At 39.7% G+C, this 21,820-nt stretch overlaps 1 protein-coding gene across 5 annotated transcripts in view; it reads left to right on the top strand.

Annotated features, from left to right (window-relative positions):
* brip1 (BRCA1 interacting helicase 1) overlaps positions 1–21,820 on the top strand; it is a 484,938-nt gene that overhangs the window by 150,491 nt on the left and 312,627 nt on the right. For all 5 annotated transcript variants that reach the window (XM_077540670.1, XM_077540669.1, XM_077540668.1 and 2 more), the window contains one exon: positions 4,761–5,027. In XM_077540670.1, coding sequence (XP_077396796.1) covers positions 4,761–5,027 — 267 coding nt within the window. The remainder of the gene's footprint in view (positions 1–4,760; positions 5,028–21,820) is intronic.

The following is a 21,820-nucleotide window of genomic DNA, read 5'->3' as shown; positions in this document are numbered from 1 at the left end:
CTAAATCTTTTACTATATTATTTAGAGTAAAGAATAAATTCTTATGTATAAGTATAGAGACACCTCTTTGTCTACTATTATAGGAGGCAGAGTAAACTTGACTAAAATTTTTATCTATAAATAATTTTTCTTCTGATTTTTGTAAGTGGGTTTCTTGTAGGAGACAAATATCTGCCTTAAATTTTGAGAGATGGTCTAAAATTTGTATTCTTTTTGCCTGGGAGCGAGCGCCACACACATTCCCGGAGACCAGAACTAATTTCTGCATACAAGCAATATAGACTCAGTCTTATGTATACATCTATATAAGCTGCTTATTAATATTAACATATTGTAGGATAGAAAAAGAGTAATTAGGCAATTTATATAATTTATATAAAGAGAGAGATAACAAGTAGATAAGTATAATAGTGAAGAAACGAGGGGGGAAGTGAGTGTGAAGGAAATCTGTGGGGGATTCAACATAACAATACACCAGTAAATAGTGACCTAAGCGAGATTATTATTATTATTATTATTATTATTATTTTTATTTTTTTTAAGAATATATTTTTAGATTATTATTATTATTATTATTATTATTATTATTATTATTATTATATAGCCTATACATGATATAAATTCATATTCTCAGTTTCGTAACCCATTATCCATACATATACATACATATACATACACATATATATACATATACATATATATACACATATATACACATATACATACACATACATATACATACGTCAAATAATCACACAATACTCGGCTCTACCAATTATCAGTTAGAACAGCCAAGGGGTCGAGGTTGGGTTTCGGAATAGCTGACCGTCGATATATAATTTATCAACGACCATCGAAGTCCGTTTACCCTCCTGTCTATTTTGTTTCATTATAGGAAACAGTACTTTTCGCCGCTCGTTTATCTCTCTTGGGAATTGATCATTCATCCCGAAAGATGTCCCTTTGAGCTCCCGTCCTTTACTTTTTACCAATTCTTTATGTTTAAAATGTTCGAACTTAGCAATAATAGGACGGGGCTTATTGCCCTTACGAGCTCCGAGCCGGTGTACACGGTGAAAAGAGATATTATTTACCGTCTCCTGAGGGATCTTTAGCGATAATGTCATAAATTTTTTTATCTCGCTCTCTGGATTATCTGGGGTATTTTCGGATATACCTGAAAATATTAGATTTTCCCGCATACTACGGGATTGAACATCTAAGACCGTTTCCTTTAGCATTTTATTTTCCTTTTTAATCGTCTCCAACTCGGCTGTGACAGCGACGAGAGAGGAGCGTAGCTCGGAATTATCTCGTTGGAGATCGCTTACCTGTTGGCTAACGAATTCCAAACTTGCCTTTAATTCTTTGACGTCCTTGCGGATAAGACAGAGGACATCAAGTTTTTTATTTATGGAATCCAGCATACTCACCGATACGTCGGCGGTTACTAAATCGTCCGTATCTGTTGACGAGTCATTTTTCCTTTTTTTCGAAGGATTATCACGACTAGCCGCCAGATCATCCATCGCGCAGCTATAAAAATAATCGTCAATAAAGCGTTCGAGGTCGTCCACACTGGATAATATTTCCGATCTTTCTTAGAAAAGAAAACATTTTTATCTTTATTTTATCTAATCGTTAAATTCGGGTTTAATTAGAAATATAAAGCTAATTCTATTTCAGCAGCAGGACGCCGCCATGTTAGATTTTCCCAGTCTCGCTACCGGTCTCGCGATAGTCACAGCATCTCGCGATAGCTCCCCAGGTCCAGGTCAAGTCTTAAGTCAGTCGGAATATTTGATGCCCCGCCCCCATCATATAGTGTTTCGAAAAGGCAAGACTTTTTGCCCAGTTGTTCTCTCAGGTCTTGAGATGAAAAATGCCAAGTTTGAAGTCAATTGGATGAATAATGTTTGCAGAGGGGGAAAAAGCATGACCACAGTGAATGTGCCAAAATAGGCCAAAATTGGACATAAAAAAAATTCATAGCTCATTTCCTGTACATTTTAGCTACATGGTCCCAATAGACTTTTTTTGTGCGTCTCGGGGTGCTGCACGTGCCTGCCAATTTTCGTTGCTCTAGCTCAAATGTGCCGGGCTTGGTTTTTATTTTTCTACGCTAGGGGGCGCTATAGACTAACGTTGTTATGACAATGTCAGAATATAAAATTTTTCGCCGGGCCTGATGAGTGTGCAAATTTCGGTGAGTTTTCGTGAATGTTTAGGTACCTAAAATCGCGATCGTTTGCGGAGATTAAAGAAGAAGAAGAAGAAGAAGAAGAAGAATTTTTACAAAAACAATAGGGACCTCGCAGCGGTCGCTGCTCGGGCCCTAAAAAAAAGAGCAGAGCCTGGCAGAGCAGGGACAGTTTGTTTGAATGGAGCACGCGACAAGTGCGGCGCTACTCGGCATACATGAGCGCATTTTTGCTTGCGCTCCGTGCTCGGTATGATTTCGTACAATTACTGTATTTTATTTACATATGTCGGGGTAATATATTTTGAGAGTTAATTTGTAGATGAGGGCCGACCCTCATCTACACCATCTACACCAGTGGCTGACTGGTTAGCACGTCTGACCTCCCAGTGCTGAGGACGCAAGATCGAGTCTTGGCTTCGGCCTCCTATATAATTTGCATGTTCTTCCCGTGCCTGCGTGGGTCCTCTCCGGGTACTCCGGTGCCCTCCGACATTCAAAAGACACATGCATGGCAGGTTAATTGGGCGCTCTGAATTGTCCCAACGTGTGCTTGTGAGTGTGAGTGGTTGTTCTTCTCTGTGTGCCCTGCAACTAGTTCAGGGTGTACCCTGCCTCCTGGCGCGAATTCCACTGGGATAGGCTCCAGAACCCCTGCGACCCTTGTAAGGAATAAGTGGTTAAGAAGATGGATGGATGGATGGAATTTGGAGATGACAAATGCTATTGTTTTATTTTATCAACAACGGAAATATTAGGCCTATATTGTGTTTGAGTACATAATTTTCTATGTTGCTTAAATATTTATCCCTATTTGAATTGTTTTGGTACGGTGCATTTGATACGCGCGTTGACTCCGAACTGTTGGGTTTCGTTCCTCCGAGGGAGGGAGGACAAAAAAAGACGCATATCAGCACGGCTGTCAAGGCGGCCTGACTTATATAAAAACTGGAGGTGTGAGTCGATTAAAATTTTTAATCGTAATTAATCGCATGACTTCAATAATTAACTGATGATTAATCGCACATTAATTGCATATGTTATATCTCAATTTATATCTAAATTTACAATAAAATGTAAAAACATTTTCCGCCTAATTTAAATATGGTTTTATTTTTTAGTCATTGATAGAGTAATTTCATATCAATTCAATAAAAAAAAAAGAAAAAAAAAAAAAGAACTGTACTGTAAAACTAAACCAAAGTGTGACTGATTTGTTTTGGTCATTATTCTGTCACTACAACATGGCATAATTGCATTTGTAAGACAATGGTGATAGCTCAGTGCATTTTTCTTTTCATATTAGTAACTCCCTGGTACAAGCTCCAAAAAATCCCAAACTTGACATGTTTGTTTATAGTCAAGGCCTGAAGGTATCTCTATGGCAACATTCAGTTAGAAATAGAGCGCCACCTAGCCCTTGAGGCAAAAATAAAAAAAAATACTCCACATACGGTATTTTGTACAAAATTTGTAAACTCATTGTGTGATAACTAAGTCATTTATGAATGTTCTTTTACTTTCCCTCACTCATAATGTTCATCAGACCTATACAAACATATGCACATTTTATTTTCCTGTTTATTTTTTATGGCCTCTATGGACAATAAAAGCAGTGTTGTGCAATGAGTACAACGAACGATAATGTGATATATTCTTTTACAAAATACAGTCAAACCTCAGTTTTCCAACATAATCCTTTCCAGAAGGCTGTTCTAAAAGCGATTTGTTCGAAATCCGAAACAATTTTTCCCATTAGAATAAATGTAAATAAATTTAATACGTTCCAAGTCTAAAAAAACTTTTTCCAAGTTTTTTTTTTAAATTTTTTTTTAGTTTTTTTTTACTATTTTACACCATAAACTGCACTGTACACTGTTTACCATAAATAGAAATGTATTTTGATATCCTATCTAAAATGATGAAAAAAACAAAACAAAATGCAAACATTTCTTTTTTAAATTCAATAGTTCTGCGCCCTACGCAGAACTGCAGCTTTACCACTTGCACTTGCTTTCTTTGGACCCATGATTAGGGGCTAATACACGATGCAAAACTAAAAAGAAAATTTCTCCAAACGAACTTTGAACACGAATGTGCTACGGAGGAAGCATTCGCGTTAGCTAGGCTCTCAAGTGAGTCGCATTCAGGTACGTTAGGCTTTTTTCAGTTTGGTTGAGAGACGAATTTATTGACGAGTTCTGAGACATTAAATTCTCAAATTTTCTGGTTGAAAGCCGATTTGGTTGAGAACAGAAGTGTTCGAAAGCAGAGGTTTGACTGTATACCAATCAGGGCAAATCATTGCTTAAAAATAAAAAAGTACGCTGATTTTTGAGGATCTTAACGTTCACCAAAATTCATTGAGCTTTATATGCTCATCACAGCTGTCAAAACAAAATCCATATGTACCGCCAATGTGCATGTACCCCAAAGTGGCACGAGCTGCGTGGGCCCTTTATAGCTACTCGCAGCTCTATTTATTATTGTTATTATTATCATCATTAACATCATCTTTATAATAATCAAATTCATCTTTTCTTTTTTTCCCCCATTTTAGTCCCCCGAATCATGCATCCGGTGCCCATGTGCATCAGCCAAGGATAGTGCAAAGGATAAAGATGGCAAAAAGAGGGTCCCCAAAATTTATTTTGGCACACGCACACATAAACAAATAACACAAATTGTTCATGAGATGAAGCGTACCGCATACTCCACTGCTCCAATGACCATACTATCCAGCAGAGATCATACCTGCGTCAACCCAGATGTGGCACCTCACTCCAACCGGAATGAACTCTGCAAGGACCTCATGGAAGCCAAAAATGTAAGATCTTTCTTGCACCCCTCACACGCAGATGCGTGTGTCAATCTTTTTGACAATTACTTTTAAGCATGCCTTCAAATCAAATCCAATCAAGTCATTTCACTCTTTAAAATAAAAGAAATGAAAGGGGACAGAAAGACGTCAAACTTGTTTTATCTGCCCCTAATCAACACACACAAAAAAGAATCAACACAAAATCAACAGCAAGCGGTCAAGACGCTTTTGGTGTTACAATAGTACATAATCATTCAAAAATAATTCAACTGCATGTCCTTTTGCCATATATATTTTTGCAGTAAATATGCTTTTATACATTTTTTAAAAATACAAATAGATTGAGAAGATTTTGTTTTATAATCCAAATTGTTCCATAGACTGACACCTTGAGTTGAAATACATCGTTCTTTTTGTTTTGTTCTGTATTTAGGTTTAGAGAAAATGTATATTCCTCTTAATAAATACCCACTTTCCCGTTTTATAAATCTAGTTTGTATATGAACTGGTAGAATTTCACGGTAGGCTTTATGCAATATTTTAAGGCGGTTAAACTCCATTAATTCATTAAATTTTAAAATCTTTAGTTGTATAAATAATGGATTTGTGTGGTCTCTGTATCCACAACCTAAAATAACACGGATTGTACGTTTCTGTATAAGAAAAATGGGTTCGGTGTAAGTTTTGGCAGCACAGCCCCACACTTCAATGCAATAGGTCAGGTATGGAACAATCAATGAATTATAAAACAATAACAAAGCATCCTTGTTCAACGATTCTTTAACCTTGTGTAAAACAGCTACAGTTTGGAATACCTTAGATTTAACATATGCTATATGTGATTTCCATGTTAAGTGTTCATCAATAATAATACTTAAAAACCTTATTTCATTAGTCCTTTTTATCGTGGTACCTTGCACAGACACAGCACAGTGTTGCTTCAACATCATTTGTACAGCTAAAAATCATAAATCTGGTTTTATTAATATTTATAGACAATGTCTGTTGGCATTAAATCACTTCATAATGTTCTTGAACTCTTTCTCTATTACATGTATTACATTATATTTTTCCCAGCAAAAAAAAAAAAAAAAAGAGTGGTATCATCTGCAAACACAATACATTTTAACAATTTCGAAATGGTTGTAATATCATTTACATAAAGAAGAAAAAGTACTGGATCCAGAATTGATCCCTGGGACACCCCATAAGTTACATAACTGTTTTGATGACCTATTAGACTTGCAATGCAACCTGAGCTTTTTGTGAGTCTCTACCATAGTAGGGGTTTATGTAGCCATGCAAACTCATTTGGCTGTGAAAGTGATCGTGTTACCTCCTATGATACAGTTGATATACTTGATTACTTAAGCCTTACAAAAGCTCATAACTAGTGTTGTTCCGATACCATTTTTAGCCCCCGATACTGATTCCAATACCCAGCTTTGCAATATCGGCCGATGCCATACCAATACCTGTTTGTTTTTTTGGGGGGGGGGGGGGGGGTTTCTCAACATGTAAAAGCTGTCCTGCTATTGGTTCAGAGCATTCAAGGGCCAATAGGATATCTTAGATCAGCATGCAGTGAACATGTCACATATCAGTGAATGTCGTGCACGAGCAAGACACAAGATGCGACGTCCAAAGTCCTATATTAGCGTTGGAATTTAGGTATCGGCATGTTACTTGTGTTACTAGTGTTGTTCCGATACTGTGTTTTGGCCCCCGATACGATCCCTATACCCAGCTTTGCAGTATCGGCCAATACCGATAACATATATATATATATATGTGTATATATATATATATATATATATATATATATATATATATAAAATATCAGCATATTAATTTCTAATGTAAATATTGAACGGGTAAATCAACACAATGTGTTGGGAATAATTATTGATGAGATGCTTACATGGATTCCTCACATAACACAGTTAAAAAAAAAACTGGCAAGAAGTATATCCATCCTCTACAGAACCCAAAAAATATTGAGTCAAAAGGCACTCCAAATAATCTATAATGCATTGATTTTGCCTTATTTGACTTATTGTGTTGAAATTTGGGGAAACACCTATAAAAGTCGATTGCAGCCGTTGATGGTATTACAGAAAAGAGCAATAAGAATTATCCATAGTGCTCCATACAATGCACACACACACAAATTGTTTATTGAAGCTAAACTAATGAAATTATATGATCTAGTAAACTATAGAACTATTCAGATAATGTATAAGGCGGCCAGATATTGTCTCCCTTATAACTTGCAAACATGCTTCCAGGCAAAGGAATCGAAATATGATTTGAGAGAGAAACATGTGTTTGTCCAGAGATGATATATATATATATATATATATATATATATATATATATATATATATATATATATATATATATATATATATCCCAACAAGGCTCTTTTGAAGCCGCTGACCAGGTGACAAAGGAATTTATGCGTCTGCCGAAGGAGTGTATTCAAGCCCGTCTTCTCGGAGCCCGAACAAATGGCTCCAATGATTTGGAATACACAAATGACCGATCAAAGGAATGTTCATTTGATTTGATTGATTTGATTTGATTTATTTGTTCATTTTTCCTTTCGGACAGCATTGTTGACAATCAAACATTTCATCATACAATTTTGACATATAATAACCGAAAAGAAAAAGGGCTGGCAGGAAGAAGCATAAAGCTTATAAATTCCCGCCCCCATACTAAACTAGGACGCATAAAATCAAGCAATAATAATAAAAATCAGCAGAGATGATAAAATTTCACTCAGTTCATCAAGTCCATGAAGTTAGATATCCAGTTGATTACATTCGGAGACATTTGATTCAGGCAGATGGATTATTGAAAGTTCACTCAGTTCATCAAGTCCATGAAGCAAGTTGTCAAGTTGATTACATTCAGAGACTTTTGATTCAGGCAAATGGATTAATGAAAGTCAATCAGATCCTCTTCACCAGTGATTTGATCGCATGTAGTTCATGACAGAAGATTCTTTCCAGTAGTTTGTTGATCACTTGTTGATTAATACCATGTGGATTATCACAGTCCAGCAGCTTTAGATAACTGGGCATAGTGAAGACCATGTGTCCGACACCTCCTTCAGTCCGATCCGTCTTCATCACGATTTTGGTTCATCGTGACCTTTTTCTCCAGTTCAAGCAACCTTGTGGCCATGTCTCTCCTCATTCCGTTCATGGCAAGGTTGAGTGCTGCAAGGTCGTTTTTCACCAGAGAAGTGTCATCATAGGCCTTAGTTCGGCCGGCTTGCACGCCAGTGATGGCTCTCAGGGTGGCCTCAGCCATTTCCTCTGCATTCTTCTGGCGATCAGACATTTTGCGCAGCGTACGAAACAGCCAGTGGGTTCCAAGCCCCAGCAGCATCAGCATAACCACCAGCAAAGCCAGCAGGTATACGTCCTCGACGTCCTCCAGGTCCAGACTGGTCAGACACACTGGTCTCCACCTTGCCCAGGAATCCTCAGCATATCCAGACATGTGAGTTCCACTTGGACATGAACGATCAGTAGATGCAGGTCTCATCATAGAGAAGATTTTGTCAAACGCACTTACAGACCAGCTAATTAGATCCATATTGGTTTGCTGAAAGTTTTTGGAGCAGAGTGTCCTTTTCTCCGCACTCAGCACAGATGCTGTTTTCAAATGATTCAAAATAGGATGTCCTTGCATTACGATAACATAGTCAGACGTGTTTACATTTTTGTGTTGAAGCTCCCTCCTTGTTTTTAACACCGGAGTTATTGCTCTCCCACATAAAAGTTGAACAAAAGTCAGGTTAAACATTTTTTTCATTATAACTGATTAATACCATTTCTTTAGATTTTTTCTTGAATCCAACTAGTGTCTGTGTTCCAGTTAGTCCCAGATCTAATGAATTCCATAATTTTACACCCGTACAAGAGATCGAAAATGACTTCAGTGTAGTTCTCACACATCTCTGGACAAACACATGTTTCTCTCTCAAATCATATTTTGATTCCTTTGCCTGGAAGCATGTTTGCAAGTTATAAGGGAGACAATATCTGGCCGCCTTATACATTATCTGAATAGTTCTATAGTTTACTAGATCATATAATTTCATTAGTTTAGCTTCAATAAACAATTTGTGTGTGTGTGCATTGTATGGAGCACTATGGATAATTCTTATTGCTCTTTTCTGTAATACCATCAACGGCTGCAATCGACTTTTATAGGTGTTTCCCCAAATTTCAACACAATAAGTCAAATAAGGCAAAATCAATGCATTATAGATTATTTGGAGTGCCTTTTGACTCAATATTTTTTGGGTTCTGTAGAGGATGGATATACTTCTTGCCAGTTTTTTTTTTAACTGTGTTATGTGAGGAATCCATGTAAGCATCTCATCAATAATTATTCCCAACACATTGTGTTGATTTACCCGTTCAATATTTACATTAGAAATTAATATGCTGATATTTTCTTTCGTTCCTTTTTTACCAAATAACGTAAATTTAGTCTTGTTGAGATTAATAGACAATTTATTGGCATTAAGCCATTGTTGTAGTTTATATAATTTCTCATTTATTATTTGCACTAGCCTCTGTATATCCTCACCTGTACAGAAAATGTTTGTATCATCAGCAAAGAGTACCATCTTTAACACAGTAGAGACTTTACATATGTCGTTTATATACAGTATAAACAATTTAGGGCCCAAAACTGAGCCCTGAGGTACACCACATGAAACTTCCATTTTATTAGAAGTACTCCCTCCTAATGTCACATACTGATATCTTTTGGTTAGATAACTTCGTAACCAACTTAATACAGTGCCCCTGATCCCCATTTTCTCTAATTTATTTAATAATATTTTGTGATTTACAGTGTCAAACGCTTTTTTTAGATCAAGAAATATTCCAATAGTATATAATTTTCGGTCAATAGCATCTGTGATTATTTCCATAGATTCATTCAGGGCTTGGGCCGTCGAATGTTCTTTTCTAAAACCATATTGGCTATCAACTAACAATTTATGTTTAGTTATAAATTTATCAAGTCTATTATTAAAGAGTTTTTCTAAAATTTTTGACAACTGTGGCAAAATTGAAATAGGTCTATAGTTACCATAATCATGAACATCACCAGTTTTATATATAGGAATAATTTTTGCTATTTTCATTTCATCTGGGAATATCCCAGTCTGAAATGAAAAATTACATATATAAGTTAGTGGACATGGAATTTCATTTATTATACTCTTAATTAACTTCATATCAAAACCATTTGAGTCACAGGAGTTTTTTGCTGTGCATTTGGCAACCAAGTGTCTTATCTCAGTGTCCATGACTGGCTCCAAAAACATCGATTGTAGGTTTCCTGCATAACTGTTCTCATTGTGAGAGGAGGATTCTGGAATTTTCTTGGCGAGATCAGTTCCTACAGTTACAAAAAACTCATTAAAATTATTTGCAATTATTTCTGTATTCACTACTTTTTTATTATTGACATTAAAATATTCAGGATAAGATAATTTATCCTTTTTATTCTTTCTTATAACTTCATTCATAATGTCCCATAATTAACAAGTAAAGTTTTTGTTTTCGTCTAATAATTTAGTATAATATTGTTTTTTGCCGACCCTTAAATTAGAATTTAACTTATTTCTATATCTTTTATATCTATCCTCAGCCTGTTTAGTTCTTTGGTTGATAAATATCTTGTATAAATTATTCTTTTTCCTGCAAGCATTTATTAAAGACTTACTCATCCATGGTTTAGCTTGCGAATGTTGTTTTAAATAAACTTTTTTTACTGGACAGTGTTTATCATACAATTGTTGAAGTTTGTTTATAAAGTAGCCATAAGCCATATTCACATTTATTGCATCATAAACACAACTCCTGTTTTGGGTCAACAATTCATTTCTTAATGCAATAATATTCTCTTCTGTCCTAAATCTTTTATACATAGCTCGTACTTGTCTAATACCATTTTGATACCATGAATAATTTGCAAATATTGGAAGATGATCAGTTATATCATTGATCAGTATACCACTATTAATTTCATTTAATAAAATATTTGTATAAATATTATCTATTAGAGTAGCACTATGAGTCGTAATTCTTGTAGGACATGTAATTAATGGATGCAGACCTAGTGAATACATTGTGTCAGTGAAGTCTTCAATATGTATGTTTTTGTTGGGGTTTAACAGATCAATATTCATGTCACCACAAAAAAATATTTGTCTGTTGTGGATTGTTGACAAATGTTTTTGTATACACTCGGTAACCATTTCCACCTTAGAGTCCGGTGTGCGATAGATACAGCTTACAATTATGTTTTTACCTTTTATCACATTGATTTCAATCGTAATACATTCCATGAGATTGTCAACCTGTATCGACATATTATGCAAAATATCAAACTTAATGTTACAATCCACGAACAAGGCCACCCCTCCACCTCCTTTACCAATTCGATTAGTACATACCATATTATATCCAGGTAAATCAAAATTCAAGTCCTTGTTTTCTTTCATCCATGTTTCTGAGATTGCAATAATATTTATTTTGTTGTTGAACTTCTGCAGATATTCTTTAATGTGTCCAAAGTTAGATATAGACTCCTGCTGTTGAAATGAATTATTGAGAGCTTACCAATGAGATTAATTGATTTGTTGAATTGTTCATCAGTGTAATAGTGGCACTTGTCCGCTTTGTTGTTGTAAAAGTTTTTGTCAGGGTCAAATATTCCATTTGGATCGTTCAAGGCATATTCCACAAATTGATCATCTATGTCTGTGTAGTTTGGTCATATGGGGTCAACTTTTTGAGACATGATTAATTGTCGAAGACTTCCAACTCCTGCAATCTCTTGATAACCCTGGTTTTGATCTCCTCTGGTGAGCTCCCATGTGTCTTGATAAGGACTTTGCAGTTGGCGGTCCAAGTTGCCATAATTTTCCCATCTTTCTTCAGTTGACGTGCCTTTCTTGCGATTTCAGCATTCTTTTTGGTCAGGTTTTCATTTAGAAAGACATTCTTGCCTTTCAGTTTTGGGCCTTGCTTGAGGAGTGCGATCTTGCTTTTTCTGTCAGTAAGTTTCATGAAAACCATTGGTGGTTTTCTCCCGCCCGATGGAAGTGTATAACACTCTTGGATATGCTGCGATTCCACCATTATTTCAGATTCCCGAAGTTTGGTTATCACCTGTTGCTCCACTGATTCATTGTCAGGATTAAGATCAGAATCCTCATCACTTCTCCTGGCCGCGGCTTGTGCATACGTGCGCGGCCTGACTTTAATGCCGGTGATAATTACATCATTGATACGAGATTTTTGATCAAGCTCATCTACCTGTTCCTGCAAGATGACAATTTGCAGGTCTTTCTTTTTCATCTCCACCTTCTGGGCTTGAACCACATCCCACAGTTGCATCACCTCTTCCAGCAGTTTCTGGTTGGTTTTATCCATTTTTTCCAAGTTCTTCTCCATGGTATTCTCCATTTTCTCCATGTTCTTCTCCATGGTTTTCTCCATTTTCTCCATGGTTCTCTCCATTTTATGGATAATAGTCTTTAAGTCATCAATTTCTTCCGTTCTTTTCCCACTTGGCATGTTGTAAAAAACAAAAGAGTTGTTGTTACAGCTGCGCCGCAGGGAGTAATCGCAGAGCGATAAGTTGCGTCCTTCTCAGTCAGAGTCAGGAAGCAGGACGCAACTACGTCAGGCCCCTGAGCGGCTTCCCTTGATCACCTGTGGAATAAACCCCTTTTTTTGATTTTCTTGCCTTTTTCAACGAACATTGACTATTTTTCCCCCTTTGCCACAAGACCCTTTTGCTCGTTCGACGCAAACGATGCTCGTAAGTCTGCATGAATTCTTATTCACAAAGGATATTCTGGCGTCTCGCCCTTCCTGGAACGTCTAGACAGAGCAACAGCACCGTCAAGTGGTGAAACTTGAAACTATCCTTAGTGACATTTCATATAAGTAAACGCACTTTACACATTTATACCATGATAATTCTTGACAGATAACTGAACTACGAATGATTCATGTTATGTCGTTGTGTGTATGAACATCCTATTTCATTTGTACTCCATAAAGAAGGAAAGATAATCAATATCTTTCAGTTCAGTCAGATTAGACAAGTAGAAGTTACCTCACAAGTTAGTTTATGATGCATTAATTACGATGTGTGTTAAACGGGTTGTGTGGGAAAACTGATTTGCCAGACTGACCAAATTTAATGCCAAATTATTAATCCCTTTAATAATTTTTTTCTAAAGTCTGCGCGAGCGAACAGAAGGGTGTGCCACCACGTACTGAAGCCCCGCCCATAGACTTTAAAAGGACGAGGGGACCCCTCGCTCTTTCTCTCTTGTCTCTTGCTTCCAAGCCTCTTCCAAAAACTCTCTTCCACGACCTGCAAGTGTCCCAGCCTGCTCGGACTCTTTGTTCCAAGAAACTTGCCAACCACGTGGCCTTTTCTTTTCTGGCAGCAACCGTTGCCGAGAGCAGACCCTCGCTCCACGCCACGCCAAAGCAGGTGCAAACTGCAACGCTGACCCCAAAGACACTTTTACTCCTTTTTTTCCCTTTTTTTTTCTTTCCACCATCGGTGATTGCCCGCCAGCGGTGAACTCCGCTGCCCCGGGGTACACTTGCAACGTACCGCCGGACTCAAGGTTGTGCACCTAAGCCGCGCACCTCACCTGCTACTCGGTGGCGCCCCGCCGCGGTGCCAGCTCACCTCCAACGGCTGGCCTTCCCCGTACGCAGGCGCGTACGGACCGAGCTGCAACATCTGGAGTCGGCCAGCTGTCCGGCAGAACCAACCTTGCCGGAGAATCAACCTCGCCGAGTCGCCGACCAATCAAGGGACGAGCCGCGCAACTACGTCAGGCCCCTGAGCGGCTTCCCTTGATCACCTGTGGAATAAACCCCTTTTTTTGATTTTCTTGCCTTTTTCAACGAACATTGACTATTTTTCCCCCTTTGCCACGAGACCCTTTTGCTCGTTCGACGCAAACGATGCTCGTAAGTCTGCATTTGATTCCCAAATTGGTACCACTGCGTGCAACTTACGTTTGAAACATATCACAGATCTGGCAGGTCAAATTTCTCTTTTCCCTGTTTCCTCATTCATTCGCATTCCTTCCTTATTTTCATTCGCTTTATTTTGTTTCTTTTCTTCTGACGGTAGAATAGTTAGATAGGCAGTGTTTTGATTCTGTAGTGTAGCAATCGTGAATAAATGCATGTTTTATGAACTCTATTCCGCCTAAGTCATCTGTGTTTCCGAGTGGATTATTATTCTTTTGTTAGTACAACGAACCACTGAATATCGAGTGTGGCGACTTTAGATTATAAATGACTGATGAAAGAAGGATTTTGGTCGTTGTTTGCTCCTGTTAACCCAAAGCAAAACCAACGTGGTGCCCCAGAGGTTATCGAGGTAAATATAATTTACCTCTGTAACGTCCAGATTATTAATTCGTCCAAAAGACGACTCAATTATCGCTACACGAATAATGCCAAGTGCTAATAATTATTTTACAATTACCTCCATTTCGGCTACTCCTCTGGGGTTGAGGGGATATTGCATTACTGGCGGATGTACCCCTCCACTAATAGTATGCATATATTTTGGTCCTAAATCTCCGCAATCATTTTTAAAATATGCAATAGCGGCTTTGTCTAGGATTTTCCAGTGTTAATACACTGTCTTGGATTTGTTGGGCTTTTACAGCAGGTACATCTACTGATTTATACCATTCTTGGTCAGGTATTATTTTTGTAGGGCCTACTTTCACTAATTTCGTTTTTAGTTTTTCCCATCTCTTTTTCGCAACTTGCCTTTTATTTTTAAGCATTTTCATTTCTTCTGCATCTTTTAATGTCAACAAATTGTGTGGTCCCAACACCCACACAATTCCCTTCCAAATTCCTACCGGCATTTTGGCAATCGAGCCATCAGCTACCATTACTTGTTGGTGTCCAATTTGTTTTAAGGCTTTACGGGTCATGGACACCTCGGCCCCTGTGTCTACTAAATAGGGCACTCCCTCCACCTTAGCATAAAGGTTATTCCCTATTCTGTAAACTCCTTCTAGGGTGACCCGTGCCTTTGTCTCCATTATTTCCCAGGCCCCCCGGAGGCTGCAGCCTTGCGAGCCTCGAGGAAGGCCTTCCTTTCTTCTGGGTTCAGTTTGTCAAATTCTTCTTTGGGCATATATGCCGGACCTGGTCTTCGCACTGCTGGCTGTTGTCTTGGTTGGGGCCTCGTCTGCTGTCCTGGCTGGGTGGCCTGTCTCTGATTTCCGTTCATTCTCTGTTGCTGCGGTCTTATGTAGGGGACAGTCTGAACTGGTTGCTGAGCTCCCTGCTGGACTTGCTGTTCGCCCCCTCGGGTGCGACTAGCGACTGGTCCGGTTCTCCTCCTCTCAGCGTTATGCTTAGTCAGGCGATCCCACTTCTTAACGGAGGCTTCAATTTTCAGCATCGTGCTATTAGGGGCCATTTTCACAAAGACAGCTTCGTTCCCTTTCTCCTTAACAATCAGCCGCAGCACTTTGATATACCTATTTGGAGATATAACTTCCTTAATTTTGTGCCACACATTTAGCAGGGAAACGTCCCTTTTGAGTTGTTCTCTAGCCCTGCTGATATGGGCATCTTCATCCTCATCTTCGCCACCCACCCATCTTTCGTAGACCTGTTGTGGTGTTTCGTTTGGTCCAACAGGACTAGCAATGATGTACTGAAGCCATAGCTTCTTAGCACCATCTCCTCCTGGGGCGTCTCTAATCATAGGCCATGTCTCAACTAAATACTCTTTAGCTGTTTCTAGTCTACCTTTTTGGCGAACCAACTCCTTCAAGGTTTTAAATTGTTGCACATCACCCTCTACGTCGTATGGTTGAGGTATTGGGTTTGGTACTATTGTAGTTGATCCCAATTGTGTCATATATTGGGACTGTTGGTTCAGGGAGGTTCTTGGGGCAGCTGGTACCGTTAAAGTAACCGCTGCTCCATCATTATCCGAATCTGAATTCAGGTCATCGTCGGCTCTCAGCTCACATTTTACTTTGTTATTTATTGCTTTTTTAAGCCGTCTTAACAAAAAATCGTGCCATCGCCACGTAGCCATCCCTGAAATTCTTAGTCAGGTCTTGGCGAGTTAATAATGTGGTATACGGCGGAGCCTGTAAAATGTTAACAGCCTCGCGATAAGTTATTCGCATCACTAGAGGCATTTTACTATCTAGCTTATTGAGCCAGGCAGGTGGATAGGGGCGATTTACTTGCCCTGCCTCGGGTATGTAAGTTCTTCGCCCATCCTTTGTCTCGATCCATCCCAGGTTAGCATCCCTAGCTATCCTTGCTGAGGATTGGTACACGTCAAACGTCGGTTGAGGATTTTTCTTTCTTCTATTAACTGGTCTTGTAACTACTCTCGGGTTCTGGCTGGGGTTGACCGGGTCATCTTCTGATGAGGTTGAGTCTTGGTCTTCGTCAGCGGGGTTAGCGCCAATCGCGGTCGAAACAGGAGCTTGCTCTCCATCGTCTTCCTCTTCGCTCCCATCTCCTGGTATCGCTAAAGATCCCATCGAGTTAACATTTTCCGTATGCCTCCTTTGCGAAACCTGTGGCAGGGGCACTGGCGTCATGGGGGGTCGTCCCAGAAAGGGATCCCATGCCGTTCCCGGGGTAGACGTGACGGGGCTAAAGGTCACTGTTCCCCTTGGGGCTTTGTTTTTTCCTTTTGGGGTTTGTCTGCTCAGTCCCGCTTGTTCTTCATCCTCTACCACCCGGGCAGCTCCTGACATCCCTCCACTTACTGGGGGAGGCACGGGAGATGTTTTAACTGGGGATGGTGACTGGGGCGAGTCCCTGGGTTCTCCATTTGTTGATTGCTGGAGTTGGCGTCGTTCACGATCCATCTGTCTAGTACGGGTTAAAATCTCGTCTGTCACTGATTTAACTCGTTCCTCTCTCTGTTTTTTCGATATCGCTATCACATATTCTACTTCCGATGGTGTTGTTACAGAAGTCTTGGCTCTTAAAGTGAACGCTGCTACTGCTATGGACTCAGCCTGTTGCCACTGCATTTTCCCCGTTTTAATCCAATTTACGTCCATCACTATTCTCTCCGCTCCTTCTCCTAGCGCTTTGTCGACCCCCCTCTCCAATGCTTTTGCCATTTCGTCCGCATATTGTGACTGGTCGATTTTGGGGTTCCACTCTGTCCCTGGCACGTGTATTATCATGCCGTAGGGAGTGTTCCCGCCACTAGTTTTTGCCGCTATTATTGGCCGCTGGTAGTCTTTTTGTAATTCTTGTTTAACCTCTAATTCATATTCTTGTCCCGCTTCCTGCCTTAAGATGTTTCTAAGCGCTTTACTATGCGGTTTTAGTGATCTATCCGTGATTATCACTATCGCATCCCCCTGTACTTGCCAGGGGCTTCCCACATAGTGGCACAATATTACTCCATTCCCGATTGAAACCCTTTTTGTTTCCTCCGGCAGCCCGCCCAGGGGCGCCGTTCTTATCAGGGGAGTCATTCTTGCAATTCTTCCTGAGCTTTCATTTTCCGATGCTCCTGCATCCTCCTCCACATGGACACATGAGCCCATATCAAACAAGCCCTCTTCACTAGCGGCCTCAGCTGGCCATTTTCGCGTTCTTTGTAGCTCTTTCCACTTTTGATCAAATCCCGGTTGCTCCCAGAGGTTGAGGCTTAATGCTTCAGTCCCCTTGGGATTCGCTAATTCCACCCTTATATGCGTTTTATCGGTGAGGGATTTCATCGTCGAGTCCCACTGGACTCCGGTGCTAGCTACTTCCACTACGTTATACACATCCAACAACACCGTCCACCAGTGGACCCAGAGGCCCACCGTCCCAGCGGTGCATCCCTCTTGGGGGTGGTTTATTACTATCGTTGCTAGTCCCATCACTTCGGGAAATTCACTCACAAACACTCCCGTTTCTTTCACCGACCTTTCCACCTCGGCTGGGAGGTCCGTCGGACTGATTGAAGGGTTGTTTACTTCGAGGTGCCTTCTTGCTCCTGGTGGCCATCGATCTACACCTTCGCCCAGTAGCATAACCACTACTGGTATATCTGGTTGTTCTAGAGGATGGGGCTCAGGCATTAATCCTGCTCCCCTCTCTGTAGGGCTGGGGGGCTTTTCCCCTCCCTTTCTCCCTGTCATTCTTTCCATTACTTCACTAGCGTGTTTTATAGCCCGCTTTGCTTTCTTATTGTAGGAGTGGAGCTATCTATTTCCGAAGCCTTCCCGTGCGCTTTGGATTTCAGGGACGTACTATAGCTCCTGGTTACTCAGCTCCGTACGCGTGTACGTCGCCTCTACTTTTATCGGGACTACCGACCTCGAGTTTCTTACCTTTACTCGTCGGCGGATGTCCTCTCTTAAACGGTGGGGTGTGTTGTCTTTTCAGGTCGGTTGCAATCCTTCCCGCTTCTCTTTTTCGGGATGTGGATGTCTTCTTGTGCCAATGGACACTCCTGTCAGGGAACCGAAAAAGGCTGCTTCCACTAGAACATTAGTCTAGTGGAAACACCTACCTTCTCTCCTTGGTTCTCGACGACTTTCTTCTTGTGCCAATGGACACTCCTGTCAGGGAACCGAAAAAGGCTGCCTCCACTAGAACATTAGCCTAGTGGAAACACCTACCTTCTCTCCTTGGTTCTCGAAGACTTTCTTCTTGTGCCAATGGACACTCCTGTCGGGGAACCGAAAAAGGCTGCCTCCACTAGAACATTAGCCTAGTGGAAACACCTACCTTCTCTCCTTGGTTCTCGACGACTTTCTTCTTGTGCCAATGGACACTCCTGTCGGGGAACCGAAAAATTAATTTTTTTTTCAAAAACACAAGGAGGAAAGGCAGAGGATGGGGGATCAGGGTTAGGTTTGTAGCGGCAGCCTCGGTTAATGTGTCCGCTATCAAAGAAAAGGGACCATAAATATTCTCAGATACCCCGCAGTAACTAAACAGAGTATGGTAGTTCTGCTAAAAATGGATATCTGAGATGACAAGCAAATAGAATGGGCAACCGCACCCAATATGGAAAGCCTAAATAGCGCAACCCATAGTTTATCATCACAAAGTTAAAAGAGACTGCCTCTCACCGAGCACCCCCTTAACATTAACTCTAACTGTTCAAGCCCTCCTTCTTTTTATGGGCGGGCTTGAACCACCCCTTGACTCAGCTCCTCCCTCAGGAAAGCGCGGTGCAGCGCGCTCTGCCAGGTACACCAGCAGTACCTTCACAGCCGACCAGAGCAGCAGGTCGCCGTTAAAGCTCATTCACTTTGAATGGCTTTCTCACACTCAGCCTCTTTTGGAGTGTAAGTCTCCTGGGGGAGCCAGTCACCGTTCCTTTAACACAAAATAGTACAATCAACTTCAACTCAAAAATCACACTAGATTTTCACAATTAAAGAAGTTCTTTTCCATGAAACACCATTCATCAAAGAGACTAATTTTGTGTTAGCTCAGGGTCGTCTGACATGACAATTTATCAGCGAGTTCGCCTTCAGCTCTAAGCACTGTGCCCACCACTCAGAGCCGCGCTCACTCGGGTTCCTGTTTGGGCTTCGATCGATCCCGATTTTGACAAAAATGAGTCAATCGGAGCCCCACGTTGGGCGCCACATGTCAACTTCCGCTTACCCGCAGGACTTAAATCGGGAATTACGTCCTGATCGACTCTCCAATCAAAGGGTTAGAAATTCCCCTTTTCCCTCACTGGCTCTAAGGCGTCAGCGCGAGGAGACGGGAATTAGTTAAGCCGATATATCAAAGTGGATTCACCTAGGTTTGTTCACTGTCTTCTTATCATGAGGCCAATCCGTTTTCATCCACCTATCAATCCTAAGTGAATAACCACACAGAGCCCAGGAATGATAATCTGGACACCTCACTTAAATTGGCAGCTCCACTTTTCTGAGTTGTTTGCATTTGTTATTGACCTAGTCATTTAATAATCCTTGTGAGGATCATACGGATTTGTTTCATATCAAGCTGGAGTATTTGACTTTATTAATACAAATGGAGACACTGTTTGATGTTATTCGAGTGCACTTACCTTTTTCTGGACGTTCGTTGCTGTTGTGTCCATCTCGAGGGAAAATAATACGGTCTTATAAAACGACCTTGGACTTATAAAATGTCCAAAAGAAATAGAATAAAAATAAAAATCAACAAATAAAATAATTAATTCAAAATTGGTCTTTCAATTATTTTATTTTCACTCGAAAATCTTATAAAACAGTCTTATAAAACGACCTTGGACTTATAAAATGTCCAAAAGAAATAGAATAAAAATAAAAATAAACAAATAAAATAATTAATTCAAAATTGGTCTTTCAATTATTTTATTTTCAATAATGATATATATACAATTTTCAGTGCCTTTCATGATCGCTCACCAAACGCGAGGCGCAGATATAAATCATGAAAATCACATATAAAAATAAAATGTAAAATCAATAAGGGATAAAATGAAATAGGAAACAGGAAATCAAAAATAATATTTGAACCTTTTATAAGAGCTTTCTAAGATTGATCATTTCTCAAAAGAGCTCAAGACCCGATTTAGAATAAGACGTTTTTGGCTAAAAATAATTTGAAGGTATGGGAGTGGTTAAATGGCTCTTACCCTACACGTGATTAATCTTTCATACCTTCCTCTTAAACGTTTTATTGATAAAAGTTTTTGTACTTAACCCAATCTGTGAAGAATGATCCATCCACGGCCAAAAGCCAAAGACCCTTCGCGAAAAACCTAAGTCCCACGAAGCCGTGAAACCTTCTTCCGGAACACACTCCATCCAGATCACATCGCAGGGTGACGAAGAAGAAAGAGCGTAGATCATCGTTGGGGAAGATCTTTTATAACCTTGGTCCGTGTCACCGTTTTCCTCATTGTGAGTGTGTCCTTCCGCGTCGTCTTGGGGGACTTCCAGTCCTTTCACATATCAATGCGCAAAGGGGACTTGCTCTCAGTAATTTTCCACACAGATGAGCCATAAGCGCACAAACTTTGAATAGACACACAAAGGAAACTGGTTGCTAAGCTACACACACCACAGAGCGCAACCAGTTCCTGTTTTTGTTATTCTGACACTTCTGTTCTGCTCATAATCTCATATGTCAAAGGTCTTGGCTCTATTCAGCAATCATAAACATTAATACATATAAAATGTTCTAAACATAATTAAGATAGCATGAATAACATGTATATACATGACATGTTAATCCCAAATTCTCTCATGGAAACTTAACAGGTTAATTCTAGTTCTTGTTCCACATCATGCATGTCATTGTTGAGAGGACAATACATACAGGTAATCTTTTCACTCAATGCAGTTACAGCAATATTATCAGCGATAAAGACAGTATCGCTTGTAAAGAAGAGAAAAGAAAAGACAGCAAAACTTCATAGTTGGCATCAATGTGCTGTAATCATTGTTCCATAAAACAGGTTAACAATTATCGAATATAGATTGTGTATATGTGTATTATTACTTAGTCCAGGGTCCCCTTTATTTACACTTAATTTGTATTTGTCATATTTCCTTATACAGGATGTCAGGGCTATGCTGAGTAGGCGGCTTGGTTGTACAGGTTTGGCGGCATCTGGTGGTTACTTTAAGGAAACTAAATGTTTATATATATATATATATATATATATATCTCTCTCTCTCTCTCTATATATATATATATATATATATATATATATATATACGTGTATATATA

Source organism: Festucalex cinctus, chromosome 13, assembly GCF_051991245.1.
Source record: "Festucalex cinctus isolate MCC-2025b chromosome 13, RoL_Fcin_1.0, whole genome shotgun sequence".
Lineage (NCBI taxonomy): Eukaryota > Metazoa > Chordata > Actinopteri > Syngnathiformes > Syngnathidae > Festucalex > Festucalex cinctus.
This window is presented reverse-complemented; position numbering and strand designations above follow the sequence as displayed.